Source organism: Dasypus novemcinctus, chromosome 5 (genome assembly GCF_030445035.2).
Source record: "Dasypus novemcinctus isolate mDasNov1 chromosome 5, mDasNov1.1.hap2, whole genome shotgun sequence".
Taxonomy (NCBI): Eukaryota; Metazoa; Chordata; class Mammalia; order Cingulata; family Dasypodidae; genus Dasypus; species Dasypus novemcinctus.
This window is the reverse complement of record NC_080677.1, coordinates 39,854,934-39,874,447: the sequence shown is the minus strand read 5'-3', so window position 1 is coordinate 39,874,447 and position 19,514 is coordinate 39,854,934. Positions and strand designations below refer to the sequence as shown.

Below are 19,514 nucleotides of genomic sequence, written 5' to 3'. Positions count from 1 at the left end.
ATTTAATAATGAAAAACTTTTGTGTATGAAAGAACTTCATTATGAAAGTGAAAAGACAACCTACTCAATGGTAGAATATATTTGAAAACCACATATCTGATAAGATTTTAATATACAGAATATATAAAGAAATCCTATAACTCAACAATAAAAGACAAACAGCCCAATTAAAAATGGGCAAAAGACCTGAATAGACATTTCTCCTAAAAGGATACACAAATGACTAAAAAGCACATGAAAGATGCTCAACATCATTTTCTCTTAGGGAAATGCAAATCAAAACCACAATGATATAGTATTTCACACCCACTAGTATGGCTACTATTAAAAAAAAATACACAAAACCCAGAAAATTAGAAGTGTTGAAGAGGATGAGGAGAAATAGGAACTCTCATACATTGCTGGTGGGAAATGAAAATTGTGCAAACTGCCATAGAAGACGGTTTGCCAGTTCCTGAGAAATAATTACTGTATGACCACACAATCCCTCTTTTAGGTATATATCCCAAGTTTTGAAAGCAGGAACTAGAGCAGGTGTTTGCATGCTGTTGTTCATGAGAGCATTATTCACAATTGCCAAAAGATGGCATCCACCCAAGTGTCAATCAACCAATGAATAGATAAACCAAATGTATCATATACATGCAATGAACTATTGTTAAGTATTTAAAAGGAATTAACTTCTGGTTTATACCACAACATGGATGAACCTTAAAGACATTATGTTGAGTGAAATAAGATAGACACAAAAGGACAAATACTGTCTGATCTCACTGATAATGAAATAATTAGAATCAGGACACTCATAGGGTTAGAATCTAGAATACAGGTTACCAGGGCTGGCTTGGGGGTAAGGAATAGGGAGTTAATTCTAAATTTGTGCAGAAATTTATATTTGGACTGGTTAAAACTTGTTGGAAATGAATGGTAGTACAAAAATGTGAGTATATTTATCAGCACTGAATTAAATATGAGTGGGATTACAAGGAGAAAATTTAGATCATATAATGTTACTAGAATAAATATTAAAAGATAAAACACAGAGTTGTAAAAAAAATGCATATTAGCATATTATATTGCAGACTTCCCTTTGTGGCCACAGGATGCTTTTAACTCTTCTCTTTATTGGAATTATTGCAGTAATGCATTTATCTTTACCCAGAGGCACTTAGAGCAAACTGAAATTCCCTCCCAGCAGCAAAAGAATGTGATAATGTGTTCTGTGGAACATTACAGAGGAAGGCACTAAGTAAAGGCCACTTTCATTATTAAAATAAAAACCTATAACTCCAAGCTTCACACTGAAAGGGGGATTTCTGGATAGGGAGGACCAATAACTAAATGAAACCAACTCTATCCTTCTGAGTTTCACTTTCCTTTGATGTTTCTTGTACTTCCTTCGGTTTGTACCATACTGGTTTTAGGTTGCTAGTGACAAATTAGCTCCAGCTTGAATAAAACCTCTTTTTCTGATGTCCCTAGGCACATTTGAATAGCTTAAACTACAGGTTTGAAAGAGGAAAAGTAAAAAATGAAACAAAGACTATGAGGAATAAACATATCTGACATATAAGGACCTATTTTATTCAAGATAAAATTAGTTTTTCTATGTCTTACTGGTTCAATCCCATTATCTCTAAGCCCAAGGGGGTGAAATGATCTTGCCTGGGTTTCTCACATATCCTTGCCTGTTCAGACCTCTTTACATTCCAAGTAAAGGGAGCTCAAATTTTCTTTTGTTATTCAAGGTCTTCCTTTGGATTCCCATTTCCTACTTGAGTACAGGCTTGTTGGCCAGATGACCAACATTGTAGAAGTCACTGTGTCATTAGTTGCTTGCTGGCACAGTGACTAAAACTGAATTTCACTGGCTGATTCAGGAGTAGGGAATTGTATTAAATTAACCCCAACTGCCTAGAGTGAAGTGAGTGGGGTGGCTGTCAAAGCTGGACAACTAGAGAGACAAAATCTCAGGTTCAATTGCAGGGGCCAGACTCTGAAATCAAGGCAGGATCACAGTACCAGAATTTTGAATCTGGGATCAGAAGGAACAGAAAAATAAAGGGTGGGTAGTTCATATTTGTTAGAGTTGTGGTTTGTCTTATAGACCTCAATGTGTATCTGTTGTATGACTTAGTTGAATGACCTCCAGCTTCAGAGGTACAGTGACAAATGATCTCAACTTTCAGATGAAATACTGGTCTCCACCTACTTTTTCCTTATTTCCTGTTAAATAAATGATGTTAATATAATATATAAATACATTCTTAGGTAATGTATATTGTAATACTGCTAATTGAGTACTTTCTATGTATATGACAATTAACATTTATTATTTGAATCCTTAAAATAATTTAAAAATGTGTATTATCAAGTTTGAGTGATAAGGAAACTGCAGCTCATAAAATTTAAATACCTAGTTCCAGGTCACATAATGATTAAGTGGTTGAGCCCATATTCAAAGTCAGTGTTTGTCTTCACCATTCCCAGCTATTTTTTTAAACAAATTGTGGCCCATAGTAACAGGTGGAACATTGCTTCACACAAAGGCTAGAAGGAAACATGTTGCAATAAGCAGAGTCTATTTTCAAATGCATTTGTCAACTACTAATCACTAACTTTGGGCAAGATTTCTCAGGCTTTCTAAGGGTAAACATTGTGTAATATCTAGCTTATAGGGCTGTACTAAGAATTAAATGAGTGATAGCATGTGGAAACATGATAAATGGTTATCTTTCCACTGCTGCACCAACATCCTTTCTACTGGTAGGTAAGAACAGGCTAACATTACCACTGCTCACCATATTGTTCATAGGAAGCTTGGCATCTTCTCCAACAATTCTTATTATAGAAGTTGTGGAACATTTATTGATTTATTGCTTGGTTGTTTGATCAGAGCTTGATATAAGAGTACTCATATACTCAGAAAACAGGAAAGACAGAGAGGTCTGGATCGCAAAAGAGTTGTTGAAAGGAAGGAGGACAGTGGACCCTGGGCAGGATATCTAGAGATCTATCTAAACAGGGCCACTGGAACACTTTTCTATGGATAAAGTCAGGCATTATTCTAGTCGTTGGTCTTTGGCTGATATGAGGGAGAGTTTCCCATTGTTGGCTCACAGAGCCACTCAAAGAACTCTGAAGTTTTTCTTTCCTGTGCAGTGACTTTGAAGGGCCCAGGGGATTTCTGTTAGTCCTCCCTCAGGAATGTTGTAGAATGATGTTGAGAATGTCTGTTTTAGTGAGTAGGCTGAGACCAAAATCCTGGTTGGTTAATAAGAAGGAGCAGTCATGTGATTCCTTATGTTTAATTAAAGACCATGAGATTTTGATAAGATTTTAGCCCTTACCATGATGCCTCAGCCAAATTCTAATTTGGCTAAATCTCAGTCTCCTAAGAAATTATCAGTAATGGAATACATAGTGGCTTTGGGGAAGGACTGATAATGTATTGAGCAGCAAAAGTGGAACCTCTGAGTATTAATAAAGGGAAAAAAAACCACAATGAAATCAGTAGTCCCTAGTTAATGCAAGGGAAAGTAAATGGTTCCTGTTTGTCCAGTATGTTTAACTAACTGAGGGCTATCTGCCTAAAATGAAGGGCTTTCTTTTCACTGTAATTAATTGATTTAGATAGTACTTAACTGTTAACAATTGAAATAAAAGTTTTTAGATCTATAGGTTAACTTTTAAAAGTATATCTTTGAGAGTGTTTTTTTAATGCATTCCTTGAAATCAGTCTATACAATAAATAGTTTTCATAGTAAAAGAAGTAAAAAAGTAATACTTCTGAATAATTTTTCTGGGCATCCACCTTTCCAACAATTTCTGACTTGTATTCCTTTGCTATGAGAAAATGACTACTTCTGATTAGTGAATTTGGAATAATTTAATTTCTTGGTTATCATATACTTTGAGTAAGAAATATTTAATATGTTTCTAGAAAAATGATTTAAAGAAGAAAAGAGTGAAGGGATTCCAAGTTCTGAAACTTTATTTGGAAACAGTGTTCAAAGGGTACTTATGATATACCCTATAACTTTCTGAAATGTGTTTCGAATAATTTTTGAAAAGGTAGTTTTACAAGTGAGGTTTCTCAACAGGACGTTTTAAACTTAAGTCAGTAAATAAAGCAGAGGGAAAGATGTTCTCATCTTCCCAAACACAAGAAATGCAGGATTATACATTGATACATGGGAATACATAGAGTAAATTTCTTAAAAAATTGGGGTTGCAGAGGTGGAAGGGCAAGATGGGAGCAGAGTAAAGAGCTCCAAGAGTCAGCTCATTCTACAGGGCAGTTGGTAAGCACCCAGAGTTATCTAAAGCACATGTCTGGGGAACCCAGGAGACCAGAAGAGCATACTTCAATATCCTTGAAAGAATGGAAGGAGGAGACTGTCCATCTGCTGTGAAGATTCATGAGCAGAGTAATCCTTGACATGGAGGCTGGTGTCCATTTTCCAGTGGTGGTACAAGTCACCTCAGGAGCCATTCTGTGACTCGAGTTGGAATCTCCATTTCCCAAAAATGGGGGCAGAAGAGTGATCAGGCACTGACTTCAGCTACTGGTTAATAAATTTGGTTGGCTAAAGTATGATCCAAATAGCAGCTGAGGTTTGAACTTGTCCAAGTCAAAAAGAAGCCAGTAGCTAGCACTTTAACTCCATCACTGGAATGACGGGAAGTAGGGCTGATTGAAAATCATAGTGATGAAAAGGTTTGGCCTCTTTCCACCCAGATTGGATTGCTGCCCTAGTCTAGACTGTCAGGAAGGAAGCTAGGGATACCTTCATTGATCTCTTTGGGCAACTGGAGGTGCTTTCAGCCCACACAGACTAGTTTGTTCAGTGACTTTGAAGGGAGAAATAGATGTCACTACAGTAATAGTTGGAGACTTCAATATATGCTCTCAGCACTACATGGAACATCAGGGCAGAGGACCAAAAAAGAAACAGTTTGAATAATATGATAAATGGACTAAACCTAATAGACACTTACAGAGCATTGCATCCCCAAACAGCAGGGTATACGTTCTTCTCAAAGACTCATGGATCTTTCTCCAGGATAGACCATATGTTGGGTCACAAAAGATCTCAATATATTCAACAAGATCAAATCATACAGAGCACTTTCTTGAATCATAATGGAATAAAATTGGAAATCAACAACAGGCAGAAAAAAGGGAACATTCACAAATATATGGATATTAAACGACTCTTAAATAATCAGTGGGTCAAAGAAGAAATTGTGAGAGAAATCGAGAAATATCTCAAGATAAATGTGATTGAGAATACAAAATATCAGAACCTATGGGATGTGTTGAAGGCAGTGCAGAAAGGGAAATTTATAGTCCTCAATGCTTACATTAAAAAAGAAGAAAGAGCTAAAATCAGTGACCTAACTACACAGCTGTAGGAACTAGAAAAAGAATAGCAAAATATTCCCAAAGCAAGTAGAAGGAATCAGAGCAGAAATAAATGAAATTGAGAACAAAAACAATAAAGAGAATTAGCAAAACCAAAAGTTGGTTCTTTGAGAAGATTGACAAAATTGACAGACCCTTAGCTAGACTGACGAAGAAAACAAGAAGATAAAAACAAATAAAATAAAAACTGTAAATGGGGACATTTCTACCTCGCCCCACAGAAATAAAAGAGATAATATGAGGATACTATAAACAACTGTACACCAAGAAACTAGACAATGTAGATGAAATGGAAAAGTTCCTAGGAACATACAAACAAACTACACTGACCCTGGAAGAAATAGAAGACCTCAACAAACCAATCACAAGCAAAGAGATTGAAACAGTCATTCAAAAACACCCCAAAATGAAATGCCTAGAACCAGATGGTTTCACAGGTGAGTTCTACCAAGCATTCAAAGAAGATTTAATACTAATCTTCCTAAAACACTTCCAAGAAACTGAACAAAAAGGAACACTACCAAAAGCATGCTATAAAAGCCAGTATCGCCCTAATACCAAAGTCAGTTAAAGGTATTATGAAAAAAGAAGATTACAGACCTATATTCCTAATAAATATGGATGCAAAAATCCTCAATAAAATATAATACTTGCTATTCAAATCCAACAATACATTGAAAGGATTATTCACTATGACCAAGGGGTTTTATACTAAGCATGCAAGAATGGTCCAACACAATTAAGTCAATCGGTGTAATACACTACACTAATAAATCAAAGAAGAAAAAAAAAAATCACATGACCCTATTGATTGATGAGAAAATGCATTTTACAAAATACAGCATTCTTTCTTGATAAAAATACTACAAAATATAGGAATTGAAGGAAACTTTCTTAACATGATAAAGGCCATTTATGAAAACCGATAGCTAACATTGTACTCAATGGTGAAAGAATGAAAGCTTTTCCACTGACAACAGGAACAAGACAAAGATCCCCACTGTCATCACTGTTGTTCAGTATGGTGCCAGACATTCTAGCTAGCTCTATCAGGAAAGAAAAAAAATAAAATAAAAGGCATCCAAATCAGAAAGGAAGAAGTAAAACCTTCACCATTTGAAGATGATAGGATCTTATACCTAGAAAGGCCTGAAACATCTACAACAAAGCTGCTAGAGCTAATAAAGTATTTTGTCAGTGGCAAGATACAATATTAATATGAAAAATCAATAGTGTTTCTGTATATTAGTAATACACAATCTGAGGAGGAAGTCAGGGGAAAAAAATTCCATTTTCAATACCAACTAAAACAACAAAATATTTAGGAATAAATTTAACCAAAATGTAAAATGCTTGTATTCAGAAAGCTACAAAGCATTGTTAAAAGAAATTTTTAAAAGACCTGAATGGATGGAGGAACATCCTGTGCTCATGGATTGGAATACTAAATATCGTTAAGATATTAATTCTATCCAAATTGATACACCGATTCAATGCAATCCTCATAAAATTTTCACCAGCACTTTTAAAAGGAATGGAAAACAAAATTGTCATATTTATTTGGGAGAGTAAGTGGCCTCAAATAGCCAGAAACATCTTAAAATGGAAGCATGAAGTTGGGTAACTCTCACTTCTTGACTTTAAAGCATATTACCTAGCTAGAGTGGTAAAAACAGCATTGCACTGGCATAATGATAGACCATTGGGATGGGATTGATGGGTCAGAAACAGACTGTCACATCTATGGTCAAGTGATTTTTGACAAGGCAGGCAAACCCACCCAGTTGGGGCAGAACAGTCTATTCAACAAATAGTGCTGGAAGAACTGGATATCTATATCCAAAAGAAAGAAGGAAAGGAAAAAAGCTAGTACATAAATCTCATAGAAGAAAATGTGGGGAAACATCTTCAAAACCTGGTGATAGGTAGTGGATTATTAAACCTTACCCTGAAAGCATGAGCAATAAAGAAAACATGGATAAATGGGACCTCCTCAAACTTTTAAACACTTCTGCAATTCAAAGGACCTCATCAAGAAGGTGAAAATGCAGCCCACTCAATGGGAGAAAATATTTGGAAACATATCTGATAAGGGTTGATTTCCACTCTATATAAAGAGATCATTTAACTCAACAATAAAAGAGCAAGTAATCCACTTTAAAAATGGACAAGTCTTAAATTGACATTTCTCTAAGAGGAAATACAAATGGCCAAAAAGCACATGGAAAAAAAAGCTCAATATTCCTAGCTCTTAGGGAAATGCAAACCAAAATGACAATAAGATATCATTTCACACCACATAGAATGGCCATTATTAAAAAACCAGAAAACAGTAAGTGCTGCAGAGGATGTGGAAAAATAGGAACATTCCTTAATTGTTGATGCGAATATAAAATGGTGCAGCCTCTGTGGAAGACAGTTTGACATTTTTTCAGGAAGCTAAATATACAACTGCCATATGATCCAGCAATTCCTCTGTCAGGAATATATCCAGAAAAACTGAAATCTGTGATATGAATAAACATTAGCACACTGATGTTCCTAGCAGTGTTAGTCACAATTGCCAAAAGATGGAAACAACCCAAGTCTCCATCAGCAGGATGAACAAAATGTGGTATATACATATGATGGAATATTATGCTGCAGTAAGAAGAAATGAAATTGGGACACATATGATAACATGGATGAACCTTGAAGACATTATGCTAAGTGAAAGAAGCCAGACACAGAAGGAAAAATATTGCATGGTCTCACGAATATGAACTAAATACAAAAAATAAACGCATGGAGTTAAAACCTGGAGTAAGGAGGGATGAGGAGGAGTACTGATGTTTAATGCATGTAGAAGTTTTAACTTGATTGTAAAGTGGTGGCAATGGGTAGAGTTGCTGGTAATACATTATAGTAAATAGAACTAATGCAGCTGGTTTATAAATGGGATTCTGGCTAAAAGGGTAGTCTAGGGATGTAAATGTTACTTGAAAGAAAAAGAGAATAATCTATGGACTGAAGAGCAATAAACCCAGAGGTGGATGAAAATTGTGTCTAACAGTGAAAGTGCAAGAATATCCTACTTTGAACTAGAGCAGATATATATATCACTATTGCTGGGTGGTGGGAATGTGAAGAAGCATGGGAAAAAAAACAAGTAATGTAACCTCTGGACTATAGTTAACAGCAATACTGTAATATTGTTGCATCAGTGCCAAAGATGTACTGTGTTAATTATAGGGAGGTATGGAAAAAATATGCCAAATGAAAACACTATGAAACATAGTTAATGGTACTATTCTAATGCTATTATCTCATAATCTGTAACAAATATTCCACAATAGTGTGGTATGTTGGTGGAGGACTGTTGTTTGGGAATTCTACACACGTGCATGACTATTTTGTACGTTCACAAATTTTCTAATCAAAATATATTTTAAAAATTTGACTAACACAAGATTTCTTACCTTTCAAACATAAAATTTTTAGTCATTTAGTAGAAACTTTCTGTAACCACAATTTTTTCATTTAATACAAAAGCACTAAAGTAACGGAGTATAATGACTTTTGATCTTTGCTCAACTTTATTAGGGTTTGCCTATAATGTCCTTTTGCTAGTTTTGCTCAGGTCATGGATTTAAGAGGTCAGTCAACTTACAAATTCCATGAAGTATTTACCAACTATTTTCACTCTTTAACTTTTTCACCATTTATTATTATAATGATAATTGGTTGACTGTGGAAGAACCTGTGTTAGTCCTGTGGGTTAGTAGGTAGTTTCCCCCTAGGTGCTTTTACCAGTGCTATCTGATAGAACTTTATGAGACGACAGGAATATTCCATTTTTGCTCTCTATATGTGGCTACTGAGCACATGGAATGTGGATAGTTTGACTGAGACACTGAATATTTGACTTTATTTTAATTAAAGTTAAACGGTCTCACGTGGATAGTGACTGCCATAGTAGACAGCACAAGTAGACCTTGGAATGGGGGATGGTGTTTATGGTTTATGGGATTTCTGTTTCTGAGTAATTCAGTCTACATTTGTGGGCAACTTTAACACTGCCTTCTCTGATCATGTTCAAGAGTTTCCCTCAGTGGCTCCCATTTTGTGGGCAATAGAGTCTTACCAAAGAGATGAATGCCAACTTGCCAGTCGTTTTCACATATTACAATGTCTGGGCCATGCTCCTCCATTTAGTGGGTGGGGACCAGAGATGCTTTATGACCTGAAATGTGTAGGACAATCTGCACCATGAGAAGCTGCTCACCTCAAATGCTAGGAGCAACCATTTTGAGAAGCCCAATTCAACAAGTTGAGTTCTCTAAATATTGTGGTTTCATTTATGAGATCTTCAATCTCAGCCCTACTATAGCTAATTCTGCCTTCTATGATCTATATTTTGCCTCCTCAGGACCTCATTTCTTTATGTTTATTTTGTCCTGTATGTTCAACCACTTCATTTCTACATTTGGATACACTCTAGTCTTTCCTATCTTAATAAATTGCCCTTTCTTAATCCCACACCCTACAGCTGTGACTGTCTCCTCATCCCCATTCACAGCACCCTTTCCTGCCAATCTCAAAACAGATTTATTCTTCTAACTTTGGGAGAAACTTTTATTATCATAGTGGAAAGGAAACCAATGCCATATGTAGTTTCAAAATACACCATTTTATTACATAGACATATCATTTAGAAGTTCTATTTCTAAAACATACATATTTTTACATGTCTAAGCAGAGTCCACTTTTATTCCTTTATGACTATAATACCCACCTTTTTGTATCTAGACCTTACAAAACAATACTACACCAGTTTCACACATTTTTTCTAATTATCACATTGCTTTTCCCCAAGGGTAGGAACATACTAAAATTGTAATGTAGTTATTAAAAAATTCTAGCTTACAATTCAATGTATTGTGAAAATTAAACTTTTTCAAGCACATGAACAATATCTTCCCAACTTTTGCCACTTATTTCAAAAGCACGAGTACACATCCCAAATAAATCACTCTGACTGAGTCCTGAAAACATTGGAATGAAGTAATTATATTTAAAGGTATAACTGTACTTGATTAAACATATACTGTAGACTATTTGGATAATTGTGATGATTTCTTCTCTTCTTAATTCTATCTCAAAGTAATGATATGCCTACTTTTTGTCCTTTGATGTCTGATTTCACAAGTTATATCAAAAGCATTAAAACATCTTATTGATGTATTTTAAGTCTTTATTATACAAACATGTCTACAAATAAATGCCACTGAAAATTAGAGTTGGTAACTATTCTTTCAGTACAAAACTACATCTTTGCATAAATTCATTAGAACCACGTACACATAAAATTTCATTATACAGTTTACATTTTCAGTGGCAAAGATCTTGCTTGCTTGTGGCACCAAATGAATGGTGATACTGATTCACACTATTTGAGGCTGCATTTATGGACAACTTCTCTAAGCGACTTGGTAAAGAGGTTATCCAAATGAGTTGGGAGACTTCAAAAACTACATCACACAATCATTGTCCAGTTATTTCTGCTGAATAGATGTAGCCAGAGCTTTTTACTAGCTGGCTTATATAGGATAAGTGATTATGTTACTCTAAAATGAAAAGATCTTCATATTTCCATTAACTGAAATTCTTATTTTGTTAGTATAATTAAAATCCATAGTTTCTTTCTAAATTATATGTTCTTATAATGGATACCAAAGGTTGTAATTTACCTACGATTCAATAAGTAACATAAAAATGACTTGAAATTTCATTAACTTTGGGGAAAAAATAAAAGTATACAAAACAGTGAAAGTTATATAGTTAAATAGATTTCTTAACCTGTTGCCAGAGAAATATTCTCATAAGTGATGTCAAAGACCATGTTGTTTTCTTCCCTATATATTTTCATAACTTGCTATTTTAACATTCCATATGGAAGAGAAGGATTGGATTTAGCTCTAAAGATGTAAGTTTATTTTGTTTTATCCTCCTACAGAGAACTCTTTCAGATTCTTTGGGTATATGCTCTTTTGCAAGTGGTCTGTCCATATTATCCCTTGCGAATTGTGGAAAAAAAACACAAAATAAAATAAAACACCAAACCACCTAAATTACGTTATAGTAAAGCTAATTGCAACTTCTTTTGGAGGTATATCGTCTGTCCTTTTGTACAATTTAATGAGGCTATAAAATGTCTGAAATATGAGTATTATGAATAAGCATTAATCATCATTTCTATATTTATTAATGTGGAAGTATGTGATCTAAAAATCTAAATTATGTCCATAAATCAAATTACTAATAGCTATCACATGAATAGCATAATCATAGTAAAATAGTCAAATAATTAAATAATCTTTCTTGATTCTCAACTTGTGATTCAGATCACTCAACTTGATAAATACCAACCATAATGATATTTTCAAACAACAGACATATTAAAAAGAAGAATGGATAAATTTAGTAGAAATTAAATATGTGATTCCATGGACATAGAAAAGCCTTGGACACTTGCCTTGTCATCTTTGTGGAAATAAAATGTTGGTTATAACCCCACAGCATCACAATTTCTTTTCTACTACCTATTTACATTCATGTATGTTATAAATATATGCCATATATGTTTTCTATATTTACAGTATATACACATACACACATACAAACACACATATTTTATTCTTAGGCTCATTCATGAACATGCAGATCATCTGGCCAAATGACCAAAACACGTTTATTTTTCTTCAGGGGTATTCAATGACAACTTTTCACTCTTGTGCAAAAATGCAAAAATATCATACAGATTAGTATTCTCTTTCTAAAAAAATCTCTTTTTTATGCGTTAGGTTTTTTTATTTACAAATAAATTATGAAATATAGTTCATTCACAAATCGAAAATAATTACAATGTTTTTACAACAAGGCATTGTTGAGGTTTTGAATTATGGCATTCTTGAAACCAGCTGTCTTTCAAAGATACCAATAAGTAATTGTGTTTTTTTTTATACTTGTACTTTTCAGTTACTCATGTGATATATAAATCATTGCAAATCTACTTCTCATGCTAGTCAAATAGTTGTTTGCGTAGACTATGAATCTTGTTTTTTTTATTCCTCTTTTATTTTTCAAAAAAAAAACTTCTTAGAACAGTCTAGAAAGTCAATTAAAGTTGCTGTTCTAGAACACGTCTGGAAAGTTTGTCATCCACTAAAAAGAGCTGAAGAAGTAAATGAGGAAAAATTGAGGAAGAGTAATTTTCACAGATGTTCAGGAAAGATAATAGCAAATGAAAGAAGTGTTTTAATTTTATCTCCTGGTCCTTTGTTATCTCATTGCCTTGTGAATATCTTAAAATATGTTCCCTTTTTAAAAACACTTATTATATTCTTCCATTAAATATCAGTTGTGGTCCTCCATTGCTCATGTTGTCTGTCACTTCCTGTTAGGAAAATAATATGAATTAATTAAAATTCTCCTTCAGAATAGGACACTGATTTGCTGAATGGATTTGCAAAACAGAAATTTGAAGCCATTGAAAAACTTGCTGAGTTTTGGGGAAGGACAAGGATTGATATTATTGTTGCATTTGAGGAAATGAAATTTCATGGCATCTTGGAGCAATGAAAATGCTGAAGATAGACGGAAGTCTTCTACCCACAAATACATTGCCAGTCTGCTTAAAAGAGAGCAATCTCTACTTATCCCCTGAGTTTCCCCTTTCGATTCTCAACACTATTTTGGACCTCACCTAGAAAGAAGATGGTTAAATGCCCACATTTTTCCAATGCAGAGGCTCCTCTGCTGAATATGTCAACAAAGTGCCTACAGTTTGTAGGGCTTCCCTTTATGCTATAGAAAATTGCATGGTCTTTGTGCTAAGGATTGCAAAAGGTCCACAAGTGGATCACTGGTTATTTGTAATTATGGATCATTAATAAATCACCATGGGAAAGATAGTTTTTCATGACACTGTCACTCATACAGTAAAACAATCAGTAAAATTGGTTAAAATGTTTTTTCAAGGGACTAAATACTAAGAAGCTAATAAAACTATGTGGGAAGGAAGTGAAAATACAGATGTAAAGGAAGGACTAACATAAAGAAGCTCCATTTGAAATTTTAGAATACATATTAATTTGTATTAATTTGAGATAATTTTAGATGATTTGGATTCATATGTTTTATTGAAGATTAAACTCTTCCCTACATAATAAAATGGAATGAGACATGAGGTCCATTCACATTTTTAATGGTTTGTATGCCATATTACAAATAATATTTAGGTATAATTTCTGAAAATAGATGGACTACTTTCTTGAACATGCCTATTTGCAAAATAACAGTAAAGAAAATTCAAATGGAAAATTATTTCCTCAATTATCTCATGCCTATCAATTTCTATCTAGTTTCTGTTTGGGTGAATTAAAAATTAAAAAGTAATGTATCTGCTTTTGTAAACTTTAGCAATACTTCCAAACACTTATTTAAAAAATTAAAAGGTATCCATGCCTCATTTCTATTGTCTTCTCTTTGAATATTCAAATGAGGAGAGGAGATATAACAAGGATGCTTGCTTTTGTGTTGGGTGGTTTGCAAAGCTGCTTAGAAAGAGTAGGTTCAGATGGAACTTGAAGGTAGGAATTTGTCCAGTTTTTGAACTTTGCTTCTGAAAACTTTGCTGCCTTTTAGGAGATGGAGTAGTTTCTTCCAAGAAAATTCTGTGAAAGGATGCAATGTGCAATGGAGACCTTTTCTCCTCTTACAACGAGACCTTTCTCTCCATGCTAAGTGCTCTGGCCCCTTCCAGGTCCTAGGGTATGTTTTATACTGGAGTATCAATAATTAATATATCTCCCTTAGTAAGGTGCTAAGGAATTACCTGAAAACCACTTAAAAACTCAACCCTCCTAAGGGCAAAGGTTCTGATAGCAAGTAGAGAAGATTGTTTGGAGCCAGCTGCTGCCTCTGTGGTCTGGTGAAATTTCAGTCTATTGAAAATCTGGCTCTGCTAGAGATATACAGAGTGAAAGTATGTCTGGAAATATGTTGGGGTTACTGGGCTAGAGTTAAGTTTATAGTTAAGAAACCTGATTTGAGACTTCATTAAAGAGTTTACCGTGGGTGGTAAGGTAAATAGTAATCTGAACTAGGGAGATGATATATTTTCATCTTCTCAAAATGATCTTTAAGAAAATTACTCATGAATCTTGTTCTACTCTTCCTACTATGAGAAAGCACAGTTGCCTAATGGATTTATAGAATTAAGAATCCTAGGTCCCTTTTCTTCTCTTTATAAAGTGACTTTACTTTCAAAGTGTATCATAAAAACCAAAATAAAGAATAAACAAAAAACACTAATCTTATATTTTCATATTTCATTGCAGGAGTAAAACTATTTTTTAAAAATCATAAAAAAGAAAACAATTTTCTTAAATAATTTGACCCTGACCCTGACACAATAAAATCACAGTGAAAATTAGTTTTAAAATGAATGGGTCTCTTCAACTTACTTGCAAATAGGCATGTCCAATTAAAAAGTTTGTGCTATAAATTTAGGCAGGGCCAAGGGTGGCTAATTACAAATGGTCCTTTTTGCAAAAGGACCATAGTACCTAGTGACTTTCTGTATTTCCAATTATGTTGTTTAACCAAACCAAGGATGGTAACTTTATTTTCAGCACTCCAAAATGTGGGAAATAAACTTGAAATATATCACATCTAATAATTTTACAAGAAGAAACTTTTCATGTAGAATTTTACTGTATTAGTGTCAAACTTTGGCTTTGCTCATGCAATTTTGGCAGGAAGGAGATACACCGTTTGTCTTTATTCAGACACTTCTGTTATTCAAAAACAAAACTCTGGTCTGTGAATGATGATATTGAATCAGAATCATGATGTAGCAGAGAATAGAGGAGTCATGAATCATCCAAGCAGAAATATGTTTGGATGCTTATAGACAGGCTGAATATTTTAAATATCCAACCAGCTTTCAGGCTGCAAGACTCTACCATGTAGGGTTATGTCAGGTCATCAAAGTAGCTCTTTTATGAAAGCAATACTTTGAGGAACTACATCCCAGCATCAGTCCAGACTGATCTGCTGTCATCATGGCTTCCTAGAAAAGGCAGCGCTTCCGGCAGTACATTACAACATGGTAACTCCCTAGAAATCAGCGTACCTTGTAGGTAACTCTGGTGTCGGGGGCACCACCGGGCAGCTGGGCAAGTCGGTTATTTCAATAGCCCTCAATCTCTAATATAAATATAACAATTATACAATAAATATTGCACAAACATATACACAATAGGCTAAATCATACTAGTAAAAAATAGAGCATGTAAGATCCACTATCCAAATATATAACAATCATCTATTTTTACCAATCCCATTTATTAAAATTAAAATAGTTCTGCTATTTGTACTCTGAGTTCCTTTTTGAAGTAAATCTGTCTAAAATTATTTGGAACAATTTAAAGATATCTAGTCTTCTTAGTTGAATGTATAGATTGTACAAGAAATGAAAAACACACCAAAGCTACAGAATAAATGTTGTACTCCAAAAGTATATTGTAAGGTAACGTACAGTAATTATTGCTACTTGTTCCTCTACTCTGTGGTTATGTAATTTATTTTCATAGAAGGTACAATATGATGTGGTGATTATCTTAGGGAGATTCATTTATAGATATTTTATATTTTTCCTTAAAAGATCGAGTCACAGGAAGTGAATTAATAAGTATGGACAAAATAGTGGAAACACAGACTGCTCACTAAACCATTTCTGTTCTTTTATGCAATTAGTGTAACTTCCTGTTTGAATGGGTTTCATGGAATAGTAATGCAAGGAGTATTGTTAAAAATACAGGCAAGGCTACCCAAATCTGCATGAAGTTTAGATGAGAGTTAAATGAAGCTTTATGTGGATTTTAATATCTGCACTGATAGGCAAGGCTTTCTGTTGCCTTATTAAAAGATCCCTTTATGCTTGAAGATCTAATTTACATAATCAAATGGCTCCACTTACAAGCACAGAGGGTGAGCTACGAAAAGGGAATACATTTGATTTCTAAAACCGGCATTATTGAGTCAAGCGTGTATTCAGTTGATGTGTTTTCCTCAGTATAATGCATAAAAATCCATATTTATAAGGCATTCAGTATTGTGTGAAAGCTATTTTAGGAACTATACTTTTGAATAGACAGAGATGCTACAAAATTATGTTGAAAATAGGTGTGCCATGAAATGAAGAGGGAAAAAAATAATCAGATATCCTATGCTTAATCCAATTGGGTCAAACATAAAATCTGATTCCTCAGATTTTCATCTAAAGCTGCAAGTTGTTTCACCTGGAGTAGACTGCAGTCTTTATCCCATGATAGCAGTGAGAGGGAAAGGTACAAAACTCACTTTCTCAGCCATTTCATGAGAGTGGTGCAGCGAATGCTCCCTTTCTGAGAACATCCTCCTCTGCTCATAGCTGGCTAGTCGACAAGTGAGCCACGAAGAGAGGGTGCAGCCCCCAATCCCAATGCACGCGAGAGACATGGAGGCAAGATGCAGAGGATAGAGGGAAGAGGTCTTCTTTGTGACAGCCCGAAGGAACTGAAAATTCAGGATGCCCCCAATGAGTCCACAGATACAGCAGGCTGAAAAGAGGATCATCTGTTAAGGAGAAAGAAAGATAGTGTTAAAGCTGAGGAGGCAAAACTGACTGGAAGAGAAAAGCTGCATGCCAAGGCTGGCTGACCTAAAAAAGAGATGGCCCTTTTGGTGTTTCGTGGAGGACTGGAGCTACCCTTTCAGTCATATTCCTACTCAATCTGACTCACTGGGGAGGAAGTAGAACATAGTGTTCAAAGTTGATAGCTCGTTATATACACACCAAGTGCATATCTTATGAAAAATGAAATAAGAAAATCTGTCTTCTATGTAGATTTGGATTTAAATAATATTTATTTAATGTTGACTATGTGCTACTATGCTAGAAACTCTGACTGACATCTCAATTTACCCTCTCAGGAAACCTCTGAGAGTGATAATATTATGTCTTTTGGAGAATTGAATCATGAAATGGATTATGAGTAGATAACACATTTAGGGACTGAGCTCAGATTTTTGGACTCCAAATCCAAATTTGTTATGTCAATACCCCCAAAATATAAAAATATTTTTTCTTTGAATTGTCATTAGTACCACCTAATTTTAATCTTTTGCATCTCACTAGCTATTTGAGCTTAGAGAATTTAGTTAAATCCTTTTTCTCATCCACTCAGTGTTTCATTGTATGTGAATCTATTTCCCCTTAAGGTAGTATAGTGACTCCTTATGAACTGGCATGGTGTCTTACAGTCTTTTTTTACTCCATGAAACCTCAAAGAAGAACACACAGGAGCTGTTCCACAAATACTTTATGATTGTTTTGTAGAAATACAGGACATAGCTTTGCTTTTGATCCTACTATTGATTTGATTTGGGTTTCTATTAAGAGAGCCAGGGGACTTTATTCCACTTAAATATCACTGTATCCCCTATAAAACCTAGTAGAATGCCTTCTTTGTAGGTAAATGTTCTGTGAATTTATAACAAATTTAACTGAGTATTCTAATAATCTTTAAGAATTTTATTTTTGCTTTAGTCTATGTTCTTCTATGGATTTTCATGTACTTTATAGTGTGAGACTAATTTAATTATATAACCTTATTTCTATGCTTCTATGGAACACAGACTCTTCTCCAGGTACCTATTTTATCCATTAGTAAAGGATGTTAATTCCCACCTCAGTGCTGTTTTCCCTTTTCTGGAAATACTTTTGCTTCTTCATTCTTCTAGATGGAAGGCCTTTATCAAGTTCTATCTTCCTCAGAAAGCCATCCCAGACTTAAATTCCTTTTTTGTTATTGAGCACTGTTAGGCCCTGAGCCAGTTGCCCTGAGTCAGTTACTCCCCTTGAGTATACTACAGTCTTGTGAGAGAGAATATCCAAAATTTCAATGTAAATGTTCAGAAAAGGATGAATGGGTGCCTTAGGAGTAGGGAGGAGGGGTACTTAGCTGAATCAGGGGTTTCAGAGAAGGCTTCCTTGAAGGGATACTATCTCAGCTAAGTTCATACAGTTCTCAGCAGAGGAAATGGGCACAAATGGATAGAACAGCATGATGGGCAGAAAGAGCTACAGTAGTTCATTTTGCTTAGCATTCTTTTTTTAAAGATTTATTTTACTTAATTATTCCTTCCCACCCCCTCATTGTTTGCATGTGCTGTGTCTGTTCGTTGTGTGCTGGTCTTCTCTTTTTAGGAAGCACTGGGAACCGAACCTGGGACCTCCCAATGGGGAGGGAGACACCTAATCTCCTGAGCCCCCTCCACACCCAACATTCTTTACTGTGCCTGTCTCTCACAGTACTTATTACCAGGGCTGAAAATCCAGTGGTAGATGAGTAAATTCTTTTTATACGTAATTAAATGTAATATTCAAAATCAATTACCAAATAACTGAGTGACTCAACAAAGAGGGAAGTTATAGCTCCCAATTTCTACTGGTTGTATTTCATTTGAAAGTATATTCAGATGGCGTGAAGTTCTTTGGGAATCTATTTCCGTGCTTACTCTTTCTCAGGAAGCATGGTAAGATTACATTCTAGTCTTCAAATAATGCATTATTCTTTTTTAAAAAAAAGATTTATTTATTTATTTATTCTCCCCCCTTGCGGCTTGTTCCATTCTTTGCTGTCTCTTCTCTGTCCATTTGCTGCACGTTTTTTCTGTATCTGCTTGTTTCCCTTTGCTTGGTCATCTTACTGTGAAAGCTTTCCGTGGCCCACGGGCAGTCAACTCTCCGCTGCGCAGGGGCTGTCAGCTCTCAGGGGCTCTCAGGCCAGCTTGCCTTCACAAGGAGGCCCCTGGATACGAACCCAGGGCCTCCCATACAGTAAATGAGCCACAGCCGCTTCCTTAATGAATTACTTTAAATTTAGAAAGTAAATGTAAATTTAATTCACTATCAGAGTAAAAAGCATGTCTATCTTGATGTCATTCTCATTGATTTTTGAAAGGCATGGCATTTCATTAACCTGTGTAAACAGAACAT

General features: G+C 34.9%; 1 protein-coding gene across 5 annotated transcripts in view; it reads right to left on the bottom strand.

The window, feature by feature from the left end:
* Positions 1-10,078: 10,078 nt before the first annotated feature.
* TMEM196 (transmembrane protein 196) overlaps positions 10,079-19,514 on the bottom strand; it is a 75,573-nt gene continuing 66,137 nt past the window's right edge. For 3 of the 5 annotated variants that reach the window (XM_071215125.1, XM_058296904.1, XM_058296901.1), the window contains 3 exons: positions 16,835-17,089; positions 15,606-15,679; positions 10,079-12,863 (listed from right to left, as the gene is read on the bottom strand). In XM_071215125.1, the coding sequence (XP_071071226.1) occupies positions 12,857-12,863; positions 15,606-15,679; positions 16,835-17,089 (336 nt within the window). In that variant the 3' untranslated portion in view covers positions 10,079-12,856. The remainder of the gene's footprint in view (positions 12,864-15,605; positions 15,680-16,834; positions 17,090-19,514) is intronic. The other 2 variants (XM_058296906.1, XM_023590361.2) reach the window with 1 other exon arrangement.